Below are 19,517 nucleotides of genomic sequence, written 5' to 3' on the forward strand. Positions count from 1 at the left end.
TAAATCAAGTAATAACTTGGCGGATCCGTTAACAAAGGCACTTTCATGAGCTTTGATAATTAGTACATCTAGCGGAATGGAGCTAAAACCCTTTACTGAAAATTAGCCACCAATAATGGTAAACCGACTTTGTCTAGAACATCACTTGTTTAAAAGTTTAATGGGTAATAACAAGTTATTATTAAGTGGTTTTGAAAGCACTGAAAATTAATATATAACTCATTCTAGGATGATCAGTGCAAGACTGCTACGTTTAGGAGGATGAGTTTTATCTCTTAATGAGGTTATTTGTAGTCATGTCTATAGTAGCAGGGACATGTGAATGAAACTCACCTATATGAACATAAGAAATGGTGCCACTTCTACCAAGAGTTGGTTTTCTCTTGTAAATGTTTATGAAACCAGGATGAAGCATAAGGCCATAATAATGCTTAATTAGTTCAAAAATTTCTTTAAGGAAATAAGACATAGTCATGTGTGTAGTGATTCCGGTTTTAACGTAAGAATAGGTGGTTTAAACTTAGGTCACCATCGCATTCATTATAACTTTGAATTACTTACACTAATTAAAGGTTTAATTCAAAAGATACCTTTATTGTATGCATGATTATATCGGTATGCTTGTGATAATTATAAAGAGAGAATTGTTGTAATATCATTTTCTATATATATTTAAAATAGGGAAGGATTGTTGAATATTTTAAAAATAATATATATATATATATGGGGTTGTTTGACAGGGGATGGGAAGTTGGGTTATTAACCCAACAATCACATCTCTTCAAATTGAATCTCGCATCTTTTGATTGTTGCCGAAAAGACATGATTCATGGTCAACAAGTGTAATCCTTCTCCTAACAAATATGACATTTAGGTAATTGGTGCTCTCCATCAAGTATACTCATTAAAATGCCTTTTGGATAATGCTTTGTAAATGTTCAAACAGACATGACCTCTTGAACCAACATGACTTCAAAAGTTATGTACTTTCAATTAACTTGAATAGGTGCAATTCTATCTATATATTGACAACATTGGAAGAAGAGAAAATTCATTTAGAAATTTGTTGTCTTCACAATTTCTTTGCTCTCTCTTCTTTCTCCATCACATTCATACAATTTCTTTTTAGTTATTTCTAAAGGAATACAATTTGGTTTTGCTAATCGAATATTTCATACCTTGTTGTATTCTAGAAGTGATTTACTAAGAACCCTTTAGCAAACTCATTCGAGTGCGGATAAATAACACTTTAAGGAAACGATTTAAGTCGTACCTCAAAGTCATCATTCAGTTTATTCTCTATATTTCTACATTTACTCTAACATCTACTCTCTCTCTGCAATTTGTATTTTCTTGCATGAGGTCATCATTGTCAGTGGCCAGAACTTGAGGTTATTCGAACGACTGTGAGCACGTGAGCTTATTCGGAATTTGACAACAAGAAATTAGAGCCGTTGATCTTCTTCGACTTCCGTCACCTCTAGCTAATGCACATTGTGTTTCCGTGAGTAGTAATTAAAAGGTATGTAAATATTAGGAATCCTTTATTAAGAAGGATATATGTGTGTGTCCTTTATTGCTTATTGTTTCCTTATAGAACAAGGATTGTATCTTGTATATACATTTCAGTTATGCAATACAATGAAAATTAAGTTGTAAAATTCAATTTGGTATCAGAGCCAACCGTAACCCTAAGGCTCCTACCGTACTGCTGCTACCCTAAAACTAGGAAAAAAATATAAAAATATCCGGCAAGTCTATGGTCTCTGCTGCATCATGCAGCAAGCTAAGACTGCTGCTCGTGTGTGTTGTATTATTACTGTCGAAGGGGAACAAAACTCACAACAGGTCTTCAGTTGGTGTCGCTGCATCCTTGCAGCAAACCTGATTGCGTGTTGTGTACGTGTGTGTATTGTGCTGTGTCGAGAAGGATTTGCTGCTAGTGTTGATAAAAAAAAGGATTGGTTGCTGCTTAAATTGCAGCGTGCAGTCCAATTTTTTTTTTTTTTGTTCTTTTTTTTTGTCTTTGAAATGCTACTGCTTGTGTTCATTGCAGTGTGTGGTTCCGTAATTGGTGTGGTGTTGTGATTGTCGTGTATTACTGTCTCATGAGTTATTACAATGACGAATGCAGGTTGGATTTTGGATTCCGCTACAACAGATCATATGATGTATGATAAAACCTTATTTCAATCTATGACACGCCCTCATAGAAAGTGTACGGCAACTGCCAATGGTTATACTACTGCTGTTGTTAGAGCAGGAACAAAGTCTCTTACACCCTCTCTTCCCTTACATAATTGTTTATTGGTTCCGTCATTGTCCCATCACTTATTGTCTGTACCTCAAGTCACTGAACAATTGGATTGTGTTGTATTAATGTATCTTTCATTTTGCTTGCTTTAGGATATTCAGACAAATGAGATCATTGGACGTGGCACTAAGAGAGAAGGGCTATATTATGTGGATGACGTGGTTCATGGAAGAGTTAATTTGGTTCATGCGTCACGTAATAGTAATCTACAAAAGGTATTGTTATTGCATCGTCTTTTGGGGCATGCATCGTTTGGTTATTTAAAACATATATTACCTGATTTGTTCAGTGGTGTTGAAGACTCATAATTGAAATGTGTAGTATGTATTTTAGCCAAAAGTCATCGTGTTTCATTCCCTCCAAGTACGAATAGAACATCTTCCCTATTTGCTATAACATTCCATATCGCCTAGGGGAGTGGATCATGTAAGCCTTATATGTATATTCCCATCTCTACCTAGCACAAGGACTTTTGAGAGCTCACTGGCTTTGGGTTCCATCAGAACTTCAAAGTTAAGTGAGTTCGCGCGAGAACAATCCCATGATGGGTGACCCACTGGGAAGTTCTTGTGTGAGTTCCCAGAAACAAAACTATGAGGGCGTGGTCTGGGCCCAAAACGGACAATATCGTGCTACAGTGGAGTCGAGCCCGGGATATGGTGGAGGCTTGGGCCGAGATGTGACAATTTGGGATCATAGCTAATCCCTGGCCAGAAGTATGTTGACAAGGACGTCGGGCCCCTAAATGGGGTGGATTGTAACATCCCACATTGCCCAGGGGAGTGGATCATGTAAGCCTTATATGTATATTCCCATCTCTACCTAGCATGAGGCTTTTTGGGAGCTCACTGGCTTCGGGTTCCATCGGAACTTTGAAGTTAAACGAGCTCGCGTGAGAACAATCCTATGATGGGTGACCCACTGGGAAGTTCTCGTGTGAGTTCTCAGAAACAAAACCGTGAAGGTGTGGTTGACGCCTGAAGCAGACAATATCGTGCTACAGTGGAGTCAAGCCCGGGATGTGGTGGGGGCCCGGGCCGGGATGTGACATTTGGGCTAGTACACTCTGATGTGTGGGGGCCTTCCCCTATTAGTACTACTTCGGGAAATAAATGGTTTATTACGTTTGTTGATGATTGCGCTCATATGACATGGGTTTATCTGTTGAAACATAAAAGTGATGTTAGTATGATTATTCGGTCTTTCTCTCAGATGGTGGCTACATAATATTCCTCCATTATTAAGGTTATTCGTACTGATAATGGGGTAGAATATGTTAACTCTGAGCTATCTACTTTTTTCTGTGATCAAGGAATTCTTCATGAGACAACATGTTCGTATACCCCACAACAAAATAGGGTAGTTGAGAGAAAAAACCGTCATATTTTGGAAACTACTTGTGCATTGCTTATTGGTGGGTCCGTGCCCAAGACTTTTTGGCCAGACGTCATCACCTATGCCATGTATGTAATACATCGCATGTCATCCCGGGTTATAGAATTTCATACTCCACTCTAAGTGTTGACAGAACATGTTCCGGTTGTTTCTACCAATACTTTCACTCCTCGAGTGTTTGGATGCGTTGCTTATGTTCATATTCACAAGATTCATCGTATTAAATTGGATCATTGTGCTATTCGGTGTGTCTTTGTGGGTTTTGCATCCCACTAGAAAGGTTACAAGTGTTACCACCTTGCAACTTACCACATGTATATAACCATGGATGTGACTTTCTCTGAGTCAGAATATTTTTATGCTCCCGTATCACCACTGTTCGATCACAAAGGGGAGAGTTCTAGTTATGATCTTGATGGTGTTTTTGAATGGTTGGATGTATAAGAGGTAACAATTTCAAGGGGAGTGCACGGTGCTGTGCCGAGTGATGCAGTTGATGCTCGGTGTTCTCCTACCGAGCCTGTTATGAGTGGTCAGCAGTTTTTCATTGAACCTACTGCAAGTGGTCAACAGCTTCTCATCGAAGAAGAGGTTGCCAGTCCGTGTGTTGGTGCTGCCGAAGAGGAGTGCACTAATGGTCAGCCAGCTATTGCCGAAGCTTCCTCTCCTCTCTCTAGCTCAACAGTGCCGCTGTCCAATACATATTCTCTAGATATCCCTGAGGTAAGCACTAGTGATACTCATGTAACTAATGATGTTATAAGTACATATAAATTGCCACCAAGGCAAAATCGTGATGTACCTCTTGATATGTTATCTCCAGAGAGAAAAGTGAAGTATCTTATAGCCAATTATGTGTCCTGTAAAAACCTATCTTTCGAACGTCAAGCTTGGGTGAATAATGTGGATTCAATTCAAGTACCAACTCGAGTAGAAGATGCTTTGAAAAGTCGAGAATGGACCGAAACAATGGATGAAGTGATGAGGGCATTGTAGAAAAATAATAAATGGGAAGTAGTTGAGCTACCAAAAGGAAAAAAGGCAGTTGGGTGCCGATGGGTTTTTACAGTTAAATACAAGGCTGACGGATCACTCGACAGGTATAAAGCAAGGTTGGTAGCAAAAGGGTATACTCAAACATACAGTGTTGATTATCAGGAAACTTTCTCTCCCATGGCTAAGATGAATATTGTACGAGTCCTTATCTCATTAGCTGCGAATTTGAATTGGCCACTGAAACAATTTGATGTAAAAAATGCGTTTCTTCATGGACATCTAGAGGAAGAAGTGTATATGGATTTCCCCCCAGGGTATAGTAACAGAGAAAAATCGGGAGTGTGCTGATTGCAAAAATCACTTTATGGGCTTAAGCAATCACTTCGTGCATGGTTTGGGAGCTTAACTCAGGCCATGAGAAAGAATGGGTATTATCAGAGTCATCCTGATCATACTTTATTAGTGAAGTGAAGAAATGGTAAAGTAACAGCCTTGATTATTTATGTAGATGATATGATAATAACAAGTGATGATTTATATGAGATTGTCAAACTGGAGAAGAATCTTTCTGCTGAGTTTGAGATGAAGAGTTTAGGCGACTTAAAGTTTTTTCTTGGAGTTGAAGTTGCTTGTTCATCCAAAGGTATTTTCTTGTCTTAACGAAAATATGTTCTGGATTTATTGAAGGAAATAGGTATGCTTGGGTGTAAACCCGTGGATACTCTTATTGTGGAGAAAAATTACTTGGGAATTTATCCAGATCAAGAACCAGTAGATAAAGGCAAATATCAGAGGCTGGTAGGAAGACTAATTTATTTAGCTCATACCCGTCCGGATATAGCCTATACAGTAAGTGTAGTGAGTCAATTTATGCACTCACCGAGTATGGATCATATGGCAGCTGTTATGCAGATTTTAGCTTATCTAAAGTCGGCTCCAGGAAAAGGAATTTTGTATGAAAATTCCGGTCATATGAGGATTGAGGGATTTACCGATGCTGATTGGGCAGGTGATGTGACTGATAGGTGCTCTACTTCTGGATACTTTAAGTTTGTTGGCGGAAATCTAGTTACTTGGAAGAGCAAGAAGCAAAATGTGGTGTCAAGGTCTTCAGCTGAGGCCGAATTTAGAGGTATGGCACAAGGAGTATGCAAAGTTCTTTGGTTACGTAAGTTACTTTTGGGTCTAGGTTTCAAAGCAAAAGAGGCCATAAGCTTGTATTGTGATAATAAATCCGCATGGAAGATTGCAGAGAATTCGGTACAACATGACAGAACAAAGCATGTGGAGGTTGATCGTCATTTTATTAAGGAAGAGCTTGAGAAGAAGATTGTGTCAATACCGTTTGTGAACTTGGAAGAGTAGCTCGCAGATATCCTTACTCATGCCGTGTGTAGTAGATCTTTTGGTGACTCACTTGTCAAGTTGGGCATGTGTGATATCTATACTCCAACTTGAGGGGGAGTGTTGCCGTGAGTAGTAATTAAAGGGTATGTAAATATGTTGTAAATATTAGGAATCCTTTATTAGGAAGGATATATGTGTGTGTCCTTTATTGCTTATTGTTTCCTTATAGAACAAGGATTGTATCTTTTATATATATATATATATATATATATATATATATATATATATATTTCAGTTATGCAATACAATGAAAATTAAGTCGTAAAATTCAATTCATTGCGTATGTATGACACCAGATTTGAATTTATAATTGCATACATAAATCAAGTTTATAGACCATCATTTTCATCCTTTGTTCTTTTGAAGATATCTTTTCAAATCTGGAATTAGAACCTAATATATGTACGCATCCATAGTTTCTAGAGCTGTATTTCTCCGGCTAGAGGATTTGGTCTCTTCTCTTATTCCTTTATCTGCTTGATTGCTATAATCATGCCACATCCAGAGAATTGGGTGAAAAGAAATAGACAAGGTTGGCTGCATCAAGGATGGGAATTGGCCGGTTAGAAAACCCCCGAAATGGTTGGACATGCAAATTACAGATTTGTTAATGTTTTTTTAAACAAAGGAATTATTTATTTTATTTAATCTAAAAACTGAAATATATATTTTTTATTTTATTAATGGTTAGTGGTGTCGGTGATGGACCATAGTATAATTGTTTATTGTATGTATTAAAAAACTGAATTTTTTTTATTATTAATGGTTAGTTGTGTTGGTTAGGGGCGACACAAAGATGCTCTATCCAATAGCCTTTCTCAATATTTATTGTCGCCTGTATCCGACGGGAGTTTCGATGTCACTGGTATCCGACGCTAAGGTACTTTTGTCCGACATTATTGTCCTTTTTTTTAATTTTAAAATGCTTTGCGTTTTCTTGGTGGATTAAGGGAACTAACTGACAACAAAAGCCTTTTCATGACACAAGCAATGCTGTTGATTCTCATATCCGCCACTGCAACCATTTCCTATCGGTTTTTATCTATTATTCGACAGAAATGAGGTTTTCTTGTCGGTTTTCAGACCGCCACTTATAGATAGTTTTGTAATAGTGTATTCCTAGAATACTTATGGTCCTTCAATGTGGATTAACTAGGCAGTTCCATAGGCATGCATCCAATAGTATAGTCCCCCAATGCAGATTAACCAAGCATGACCACCTATGGAAATCACGTAATCAAGTAGACAGTGACCTATCAATGCAGATTAACCAGGCAGGATCATTCATATACCACACTACTATTTGGTGTAGTCACACAATCACACATCACACATACATACCTCATACAAACCACTTCTTACATCAATCCATATGAATTGCAAATGTAAGCACACACACAATATTGGTTCAACACAACAATAGATATCTAGTCACACAGACATACAAGTTCTATAGGATAATTGTAACATGATTCCCAGCCCATCTCCTCATATTGGCATTCGCACATGTCATTAACTCATCTAGTAGCCCAATAAACACATAAATCCCTGTAAATCCCTGTCATGCCCCGATCCCGACATACATTCGGAATTGACATGTGATGTCACCAAATACCCGTATCTCTAACATACCCCGCCTTTGGGATATGGGCAAAGCACTACTCGAGATATGATTATGTAATAATTTTTCGTACACTTTATGGCTGCATCTAACCTCGTTGTTAGACTGCCTACGTACCCTAAATGAGGATCAAGCCATTTGTAGTTCGTCATTCGTCAAACTCTAATCTTTTCGTAAAATACTTCTAGCGGAAAACATAGGGTACCACCCTACACATCAACCATAAGCCAAACACAATTATCATCTTGTCATGCACGCATGTGTGCTATTCCCACACATATGCTTTAATCACTATGTTTCACATAATACCGCAATTCATAGTATGCAACATCTCAAAGAACAGTTAACAAAGCACAATGTTATCCTCTAGCCATAATGGTCAACGAGTCTAATCATAATGACAACAATCACAACCAACATTATTCCACAATCACATCAATCAATAACACATATAATATACCAAAATGCAGGGCTAGAGCGACACAGTTCAGCCGAAGCCTACATCTCTAAAGCTGATATCAAATCCAAGGAATCAACAAGTCAAATGATGTGATTTCGGACAACTCAACGAAATCCATCAACATCGGGTTCCAGACCACTCAACAAAACCAAGACACCAAAAGGGATTCCTGACTTCTTTATGGAATCCAAACTAGGATACAATTCCATACCGTCACTCAACAAAATCGCAGAGTAGTAGGGATTCCGAACCATCACTCAATGGAATCCATGTGGATACGATTCTGGACAATTACTTAACGGAATCATGGAGTAGAAGGGTTTCCAGACCATCACTTAATGGAATCCAAGTGGATACAATTCCGGACCATCACTCAACGGAATCACAGAGTAGAAGGGATTCCGGACCATCACTCAATGAAATCGTGGAGTAAAAGGCATAACAACGACTCAAAGAAACAAGACATGGATCAAGTTACTCCATTCACGAAGACTCAATGAAATGAAACAATATCAAAGCAACAATCCCCATCACAATGGGTTAACGATCCACTACTAGCCCTCACATTTCACAAGCAATTCAATATGCATTTCATTGCAACATGCTAATCATACAAATCAAACCATATTTCAAATATAAATACGTCAAATCTCATTTCATAAACATAAATCGATGACTAAGTATTAAAAATAACAATTTAATAGAAAACATATTTATAAAACCAAGTCATATCCACACAGGATAATAATTACGAAAACAGGGTAATCACCAATATCCCATATATTAAAGTCACTCACATTCCATCACATCAGGCCAAACATACAAATAAACCACACTCCACAACAAGTTCAATACACAAGTCAAATCACGTAAAATAAACAAGCATATCACAATGTAATGCCATTAGTACGTAAATCAAGGTGCACATCAATCGAGGAAGACACGTCATCATGTTGAGCAACAACACTCTAAGATCAACAACATGATAGAAGAACTCAGACCAGTTGATTAAAAGCCAACCGTCGATTAAGGTTGAGAGTAGGGTTCACAACCCTAGAAATCTAAACCAGAAGATTCGCTTCTCAGATTTCTGATCCGTAACTTCCTAAAGTCCACATTTTTCTCCTAAAACAACATACTAAAATTTCATTACGATCCAACGGTTGAATCTCTTCCAATCACTAAGATTAAGTGGTGGTCAACGTTTAGTTTTCCAAACTTAGAAATCCAATTCAGGAAGATTCGTAGGTCGGATTCCCGATCTGTAAGTTTCTATTGTCCTTAAATATTTCTTACTATTAGATATTAAAGTTTGGTACTGATCCAACTGTCAGATCGTTAATTCATATAATAGTCAAGTGATGGCCAACTAGGCGGTCAAGTACGAAACTATGTTAAAATATCGGAATTTCACTAAACAAATGTCAAATATGGAATTGGGGCATCAAAATTAGCCTAGGATGGTCAGATAGGGCCTTTGTCCATGCACCGCCGCACGCAGCTGCCAACCGTCCTAACTCGCCGGAAAATTCAACTATTTCAAAAAATTACCAAATTTGACATAAATGTAGATCTCAATAAATAGAGTAAGTTTAATACCTATGCCAAGTCCAATTTGGCAGGGAAAGGCCCCAATTTGGCTCACACCCGTCGGAACCCCTAGAATGGGTGAGCTTCGATTCTCCTTCCTTGGTGTTCCGACGCCCCTACAACTGATTGGGTTTTGTTCCTAGGTCCAAGGGGAGTTGATTAAGGGTGGTGATGGGTGGTGTAACTCGTCGGAACGGCGGAATCACCGTTGAGCACCTCGGGTGCTCCGATGGTGTTCTTCACGATTTTGGACCTAAAAACCCTCAAATTTGGGTGGAGATGGTAGATGGGAGGTTGTGGAAGAGATTGCAGGTGATGGATGTGTGAATTTGGCCTGGAAAATGGTTGAAGACGTCGGAAACCACCCCGGGTCGAAACCGGGTTGCTGCATGTGGATGGGTACTGGAAGGGGTCTTTCTCTCCCTCCTTTGATTGGTTGTTCCTTCCTTCCCCATTTCTGATTGTTCCCTCACTCTTTTATCTAATTGGTCCCTTTCTCACAAGGTGGGAGTTTAAAATAAATTTAAAATCTATAGTTTAGTAACACAACTTCAAATATCCGTAACTATACTGTTAAAACCCGGACTCGCAAACAGCTTTCGCCTATGCGCTCGTGGTTTCGAGATCTATTCGAAAACGTTACTTGTGACCTCAAAAGGTCAACGAATTTTAAAGATTAATTACGAAAATTCAAACCTGATAACTATTCGATTTAATTCCAAAAATTAACGGAACTAAAATTAACTAATGAAAATAATGTAAACGTGAAATATGAATTTAAATAATGAGATACGTAATTAATAGTGAAATTCCAAGAATGAGATTTCACAATCCCGGTAAGGCATCACTTATAGTTAAATTGAGGTGCACATCCCTCAGGATGAATCGTTAACCAAGATAGGCCCACTGGGCTCCACCAAGTCTTAAGTAATGCTAATTTTAGCATTTCAGAATGATGCGGGATATGTTAACCAAAATTCAACCCTCGATCAACATGGTCATGAAAGGTTGGTCAACAACCCTACGTAATAAAATCAGGAAGATCCCCAAAACAGATTTTAGATTCGTGAATTCCTAAGAGCCTCACATTAGTCATACATCAACATACTATAATTTCATTACAATCCAACGGTCGAATCTTTGCTTACCACAAAGGTCATGTGGATGCCCTTTGTGAAATTAGATTCAAATAATAAAATCTCATTGAATGGACCTAAAAATTAATTCAAAGCATCAATTTTTTTTCTAGGGAGACAAAGTCGGGTCACTGATCGCGCGCTGCAACACCAACATTCCAGCTCTAGCTAATTTGATTATGTCACACGTTTTATGTACAAGACATTCTTTATTTAACTAAGTCTTCAACATCCCAGCTCCACCAACAATAAAATGATAAAAATCATTGCAAAAATAAATAAAGGAAGCAGAACCAGACGGATAAATCCTATCAATGAGAAGTACTCCAGATCCAGCACACCACCCTTGACTTCAAAGGTTCTTCTGCAATATCCAAGTAAACAGATATTTGTGGCACTAATCTAAGTACAGTGATTAGCATAGTTATATATGCGGCCTCAAGACAACTTTATTTGCATTTTGGGAAAGTTGCCGAGGGATGAGAAATTTTATGTGTTTCTCTGATTATTTGCCTTATGCTTGAGGGACTTTCAAAGTTTGTGGGCCTTTTATTTTAAATTGTGAAAAATGCACTACAAGAACATTATCAATAAATTACTCAATCAATACAAAACACTAGAAATGCACTTGAAAGATACTGAATAAAAGACTTTCAAATGACACATTGGTCTCATTTGAAAGTTTCTTCAAATTTATTGCATGTAATCATTTTTAGGTCCTTCCATTTTAGTTTTGTACATTCTTAACAACTTTGACCTAAATTACTAGGAACACACCCTTGAGTAATATCTCTCACAACCTATTCGCCCTATAATGTTGTAATTTTAGTCATCTAATAAGAAAATAAAGAATACATCCGGCAGAAATAGATTTTAATTTTATTTTATATATTTTCTGTTTGAAGAAGTATAATTTCTCTGATTTCCAAATAGGTAAATCTTACTTCCTCATCTGATTCATACACTTATTGTATAATACATAATTTCAACAACTGGCTTTTATGCGTATTAATATATGCTGCATGTAAGAGCTACACGATACAGAGTGCCTAATCACGCTTTGGAAGGCAATGGAACCCACTTGCGGTATTCTGCAAGAGCCCACAGGGGGTAGATGTTTCTATAAGCTGCATAATGTAGCATACAATTCTTATTGAACACTCCAGTGATTTCCTGCCATACATGATTAGTGAATAGATGTTATAAAACGTTGCAAGTAAAAATTTGAGCGTACGTATACATAACCGATATGTTATTTTGTGTTTCATCCGTTTTACCAGTCAAGCTTGCAATGCAAGTAAGGTTGGGGAAATATTTTTATTTAGTTTGGAATGGATGTTAAGGATAGGGTAAGCAAGATACCTGCTGAGAAAAATCACCATTTTCCATCTGAGAGTTCATTATCAACTTTGCTGCACGATGAAGAGGTGCGGGGTCTCTTTCGGCCTGTCCTGCATAAATCAAACCCATCATAGCCCAAGCTGTGTGTACTAAATTTGATCGGTTTCCTTCAAGAGGAACATACTCCTGTATCACCCACCACAGAGTGAAATATTTTAGTCTAAGACAATGAGATTAACTAAGAAACTTGGAGCTAGCTTCAAACATAATCCACCTCCCATATTTTACCTTTTTTGGACATGAAAGGTAGCTCTCTCCCCAACCACCGTTCTCTTTCTGGATTGTGAGTAGAAAATTAATAGCTTTGCGTATAACTGCACAGTTGTTGAAAGTCTTGCCAGCAGCTGTTAACCCTCCAAGAGCAAACCAGGTACCATATGTGAAGCAAACTCCCCAATTCCCGTACCTGTACAAATGTTTCTTAACTAAATTGTTTCTCTGCTATAGTTGTTAATCAAAGAAATCAAATTTTTGATTTAATAATATGATATTACCATGAACCATCTTCCATTTGTATATTTTCAAGGTACTGTGCAGCATTGGTAATAAATTGATCTATCTCTTTCTTCCTGTGGCCAGGGTACAACTTCTTAAACAAAACTAAAGCCTGAATTGCTGATGAAGTGCATTCAACATATTCATGCTCAACAACAATGTCCGCGAAGAATTCCGTGGGATTCAACATCTGGGGAGAAAAAAAGTAGTGAGAATATCCAGTAAGTATATACTAATTAAGAATGCCTTAAAAGACTTTAGTTTCTTACACACCTAACTAAATTCAACAACATTACTCCAATTCTTTAAAATTCTTACTTCTAACCATTCTGCTGCTCCAGCTGGTTCCCAGGCTGCTAAACCACCATTTTTACTCTACAATGAGCCATAAAATGAGATTTGTAATGAGTAGAGATACCTGATAGACCTTGCAGTGAAGAACAAATGTCTTCAAACGCTACAAGTTTTTTAAGGTTTTTAAACTAAGGCAGCCATGCATTAGATCCAAAATTTGATTACGGCAGGGAAACAAAATGCAACTCGTACTCATATATATGACTGACTGACATAATAGTTGTACCTGCAGGGAAATTAGGACATTGACAGCATCGTATAACCGCTCAGGTTCCATTTTTTCACCAACCAGCTCCGGTGGCATCATCGATAAAAGCAGGCAACACTGTACAGGGGATTATGGTGAGAAAAATGGAAATAGCATTTAAGGTGGATAACTAAGTTGAAGTATTTGTTACCTTTAAACCCTCTGCAGTGCAATCAGAAACTTGCCATCCATGGTCTTGATCAGAGAAAGTCCACGATCCTTTGGAAATGTGGCGGTGCATGCTTTTGAAGTCACCCGATGGATTGTCCTTAACCTTTACAATTCGATTCCAAAACAGTCACTAGTTAGAACAAATTAATCGATGCACATATACATTTTACCAAAAATGAAAGTTCAGTTGACTATATAAAAAACGAACCTGGGATTTCTTGACGAAGTCATGTCCTCTAGCAAGTGTGGGTGCTATTTCATCGGTTAGATTGGAAGCAAGCAAAGCTTGAATGGCAAAACCAGTATCCCACTGTTGACTGCCAAAACTCTGCACGTATTCAGAAAATGTATCAACTTATAATGTTTTCCAATAATTTAGAAGAGTAAACTTTTGCATCAGAGAAAAGGGTAAAGAACAAATCATCGTATCATATACTGTATTAACAAAATGTGTACTAACTTGCATCTTCATCCCATCCTCAGCAACCCATAAATAATCTGGTATCCTGGCAAGATGCTTTTTAAAATAATCACCATTTGGGTCTTCAGCCCAACAAGCCAGCATGCATAACACCTTTTCGACACATCCAATGGTAATGTATCTGCTGTTTTCATCTTCATAATGAATGTGCTTCATTGTTACTTCGAGAGCCCTTTTCCTGATCATCTTGTTAAATGGCCAGCGAGTAAGAAGAGGCTCCGTACATATGTACAGACTATCCCATAGAAAGTCCTGTATCCAAGGATGAGGGTAGTAGATGTCCTCCTGCTTTCAAATTACCGCAATCAGTTTATGTACCTAAACAAGAAAAAAATTGACTAACTAGCTATCTTATTCAAGTTCAACCTACTTTAGCACAGTGATGACGCACTCCCTTCCAGTTAATTTCGTCATAAGGCTGAGCATAGAGTTCTTCCCTTAATTGTAGTATGAGAGGTGTGATTGGACCAACAAATCTTTTCCCATATAAATATGACATAGGCATGTAAACCATCCTACAGTAGCACCACATTTTTGCTGCATTTGTATGATGTAGAAGAGATTAAAAAAGAAGACTATAGGTAGAGAGAGACTAATTAAACCTATCAACATGTGAAAGATTGAATTATTTGTACTAGTGGAGTCCGGAATTGTGCTAACCTGGATGCATGGGAAGAAATGAAGGCAGAATCCAAAACTCTGGGGGCATTGGGTTGCTTCCGGACCACTCAAACACACCAAGTATCTGCAAGAATCAATTGAGCAAGATTAATTAAAAGGGGAAACCCTCTTAAATAATAGTAGTGTTCTCAATGCCAAATATGACTCAATCACTCTTTAATATACCGAAATAGTTAAGGTTATATAAGATTTTGGTCTGCCATCTGTAAAATCATATTTGACTTAATCTAGTTAAAAGGTGGGACTCCACCTTTAGAAGATATAAAGTAATAGTTAATTCTAAATTTCACTTCATCTTTCTCTACTGAACAAAAGCTAAAAGTTTAAATAATTATTTGATTACGTATGCATTGGATATATATGGTATAACTTACATCACTAGTTTGGAGTCAAATATGAATTTATAGCATTTTTCTTTATCTTTTAGATTGCACTCTAATAGAGGTAAATTTTAGTAGGGGGTCACCACTATTATAGAGTGTATCAACAATAAGGTTAATTTTGTTAATATTGATCCGCTATCATTAACAGCTATACGTCTTTATATGTTGTTGATATTGACCCGTTATCAATAACAAATAATCTCAAATAATTCGGTTATATATGGCATGTGTAAATTACCAATATGTTGACAATTTGCTATAGTGATAGTGCTTTTTAAGAACAACAGTTAACCAGAAGCCTAAGCAGTTTGTCTTAGTGCTGCAGATAGGCATACCGAAAGCCAAGTTTTACCCCATGAGGGGATGTGGGTAACACTGCCATGATCAAGAATCCACTTTCTAGCTCTTGCACAAGCATTGTCTTGGCCACCATCAGGTCCTTCTCCAAGAATACGCATACAAATGTAGCTGAGAGCTGTGCAGAACATAGTGCTGTGTCCTTCAATGTGTAATCCCCAACCACCATCTTGGTTCTGAATTACCCAAAACATTAATGCATATTAATTAGCATTATTTATTCAGTATTTTTATTTATACAAGCGGGATTTTGGATGCAGAAATGAATACTGTTGGCCAACTTAACTGCAACCCTTGTTAGTAGTTTAAGACAAATAAGCACATTTTGAATTTTTTTTTTAATTTTATCCAATTTGTGTGAAAAAATAACAAAATGTATATATATGTACCTGATGATAGTATATGTAACGCAGAATTTCTTTACGGTGTTCTGCATGGAATACAGTGTTAAGATGCCCTGTAATGTAAACACACATTACCTGCAAATTTTGGGTAAAAAATTGGAAGAAGCAATTAATAAAAAACCCCAAATATTTGGAGTTAGGTAAGAACTCGAGAAAATATGTTATTTTTAAGCCCCAAAATGGGAACATGGGATTGCAAGTAAAATATTTTCATAGTCGGTTGCACATTTTTTTAAAGTTGACATTAGGTGTAAACTGTGTGGTCATAGAGAAACTTGGTAATTCCTCTCAAATTTTGAAAGTTGAAAGACTATATATTTAGAGTAATGCTAGGGATATTAAATTCATAGATAAAATTTTGTAAATTAAATAACCTGAAAATTGATCATTGGATTATGTTGATAAACGTCCTCATTTCTACTGGTGACACATCATTTAGTTTGCAAATTTTGTCTAGAAATTTAATCTCCCATATACATTGGGGTGATGCTAGAGAGATTATCTATTTAAACCATAAGACATAGTCGTTAAAGATTGGATTAGTACTTCTTATTTTCTTTTAGTAACACATAACATGATTTACAAATAGGTCTAAAAAGTTAATCTACCTAGCATTACTCATATACATTGGGTTCAAAACGTGACCTCATAAACTTTAAGAAGCTGGTGTCAATTTATCCATTAATATAAGTAGGGCATTGCGTGGGTATATAACATGATAGTAAATGGTGACAATGTTAAATACTGACCAAAGGAGGAAGGAAAAACAACGGGCCGGCATTTTCGGCAGGCCAATGGCCATCGCTAGCCTGCAACGCTGAAAAGAAGTGGACAGACCTTCTCAATGAAGCTGTGGCCTTTTCATGTGTGATTTCCTCTCCATCCTCAACTTTAATTGGGGGAATTGTTTGTTTAAAGTTCTTCTCCCTTAGGAACTGCTGATAAGTGAACAGATAATTAAGTGCGATACTAATAAGAGGATTGAAGTTATGATTAAACAAATTTATGATGATGATAATATAGTTAATTAAATTTAAATAAACCATAAAGATTTATTGGTGCTGTCCATCAGATAGGAAAATGAAAACTTTGCACAAGAAACAAGATAGACAAAAAATCTGATTTTTTATATCTCTACTAATTAATAAAACACTCATTATCAACCAAAATCCTATGATATTACCAATTTAACCCTCTAATTAAAACATAACATGAATAAGAATATGGGGTATAAATGTAATTTCACACAACCAAATTTTGCTGTTTTTTTTCAAAACCTCACCTACATGTAATTCTAACATATCTCTAATTAAAAAATAAATAAAAATATAAAGATATAAATAAATAAAAACAATTATCATTCCCACATTCTCTATCACTCTCTTTCTCTCTCCTTCTATTTCAAAAAATAAAAAATAAAAACTTTTCTCACACACTTTGTGTGTATCCATATCACAAGAGTCAATTTTAAGTGAATAAGAATATTATTAATCCTAGTATTAAGTGGCAAGAGGAAAATCAATTAAAATAAAGATGTTATTCGTACTTCACAAATATCAATCGCACTCCTTCATAAAACCAAGGAAGAAAATATACTTGGGTAAGTGCAAGATAACGCAAGATAACATATGTAGAATGCTAATATGTTTATACAAAAAAAAAAATTAAGGTGGAAAAATTAAACTAATCAAAAGTTCGAATGCCATGATGGATACCATTAATCAACTGAGTAACAAATGAGTAAACCTTTTGCAACAACTCCCAAAATAATAAGTCTAACGGTGACTACTCTTTCTTAAGTAATATTTTCTCTCCTCCTCAAATTATTTCACTTTAAAAATAAAAATAAAAGTCCAATACAAACAGATTATGAGAAATGAAATTACTCCCCATAGATCAAAAGTTAAAACTTAAAAGGGTCCAACGCTATTCACATTGTCTCCTCTCTATGCATTTTTAAGTGAAGGATATTGTTTGGGTCTTTGGGTGGTTAGAGTATGTTATGGTGCATTCAAGGAACACGCGAGCATCATGCTAGCTTGTTATGGAACTTGTGGATTTTATATACACACGTCATATGCTATATTGTGCTTCCTCATTTTATCTTCTTAGCTTCATTGCATGTCATTCATGACAGAAAATATTTTATGGGTGTACTTGTTCACTTGTAGTTAACGCATTTTTTACATACAAACTTCATTATTAGAATTACGTTTATTCACTTTATATTCTAAAAATCAATTAAGTTAGAGAACATTTAGTCGCTCATACGCATCAAATGAATGGATGGTTGATAAATTATTACCAAGACCGTTGATCATGTTTGATATATATAAATCACTAAATAATCTCCAAATTGATTGATTTTCTATAAATATGATCTTTAAATAATGTGGAAAATTAAAATAATGTCTTTGATTATTGTATGGTGCGTTAATAATAAGCGGGTGGATAAATAGGCAAGTGGACACAAGTATTAATTGCTTCTAATAAATAACTACATCGGTGAAACCAAGTAACTAGAACTCACATTCATTAGAAAAATGGTTTACCGTTTACGTTGCGTAAACTAATTAACGACATAAGTTTGGACGAACTAAAGCATACCTGCATTCGCCATAGGAAGTCACCACTGGGCTTAACCTGATAGCGGTTATTGTAGAAATGAAGACGAGCTTCTTCCACCTCAGCTCTCTCTTCAGTAGTTCCTGCTTCAGGATCAAACTCAAATATCTGCCTTCCCACGAAGTTGTTTGTGCTGTAGATGTATGGATCATTGCCCCCATCTGCGACCTTAAGCTTCCACATTCTTCAATATTCTTTATTTCTTTCTTCTTATAAAGCACCTGTTGCATGCATGCAATCTATAAGTCACAATATATATATTTATATCATCACTTTAAGGGGAGAGACAGAGAGACAGAGAGACCTGTATATAGAAACTTAAAATAATATATATAGTATAGAGATCGGAACATTAAAATAATATATACCCAGCAATTTTTATTAATGTTGTACCTAGGCATACAAGGTAAGTCAATGAGTGAGTTCAACGCAACACGGCAACAGGAAATTATTGAGCATGTAGTCATTGAAGGTTGCGGATCTGTTTCTTGCCAATTTGGTCCTTCCTTTCTTTTTGCTTGATCTGTCATTAATTACCATGTAAACTGGCATTTTGTCGATATTCAGTCAAGTTTAAGTCGCATAAAAGGCTGCAACACCTCATATAGATAAGAATGCATGCGGTACAACTTTATTACTATCAATCATGCCAATTAACAGCCATACCCAGGGACGGCCGCCCAGGCTCAGTGCTGGCAGGGCGACAGTTCGGAGCTCAAAATAATTAGGGGCATTAAATTATTAGAGTGATATATTTATATATGTTTTCATAAGACTATAAATTTATAAAATTTGGTTCGATGACATAGAAATTGAACTAGAATTGGTGGTTTTGTTGTTTGAAATTAATGAAGAGGTCTTAGGTTCAATATACCATGTGTGCTTATTTATTTTTCAATTTTTACAAATTTCTTTTCATCGTAAGAGTATAAATATATAAAACTTGACTAAATGATCAAGAAGTTTAATTAAAAGCAACGGTTTTTGTTATTTAAAATT

General features: G+C 36.4%; 1 protein-coding gene across 2 annotated transcripts; it reads right to left on the reverse strand.

Annotated features, from left to right (window-relative positions):
- Positions 1-11,782: 11,782 nt before the first annotated feature.
- Positions 11,783-18,803, reverse strand: LOC103443364 (beta-amyrin synthase-like). Of its 2 annotated transcripts, none has more exons than XM_070827297.1 (15): positions 18,501-18,803; positions 16,643-16,831; positions 15,879-15,968; positions 15,468-15,665; positions 14,729-14,813; positions 14,439-14,605; positions 14,048-14,353; positions 13,796-13,915; positions 13,568-13,690; positions 13,396-13,494; positions 13,134-13,190; positions 12,815-13,005; positions 12,549-12,726; positions 12,282-12,446; positions 11,783-12,092 (listed from the first exon to the last, which is right to left on the reverse strand). In XM_070827297.1, the coding sequence occupies exons 1-15, from the start codon at positions 18,699-18,701 to the stop codon at positions 11,973-11,975; spliced, it is 2,289 nt and encodes a 762-aa protein (XP_070683398.1). In that variant the 5' UTR covers positions 18,702-18,803; the 3' UTR covers positions 11,783-11,972. The 2 variants fall into 2 exon arrangements, with proteins under 2 accessions (XP_070683398.1, NP_001315911.1); NM_001328982.1 differs by having other exon boundaries at positions 11,973-12,092; positions 16,643-16,828; positions 18,501-18,701.
- Positions 18,804-19,517: the final 714 nt, after the last annotated feature.

Source organism: Malus domestica, chromosome 09 (assembly GCF_042453785.1).
Source record: "Malus domestica chromosome 09, GDT2T_hap1".
Classification (NCBI taxonomy): Eukaryota; Viridiplantae; Streptophyta; class Magnoliopsida; order Rosales; family Rosaceae; genus Malus; species Malus domestica.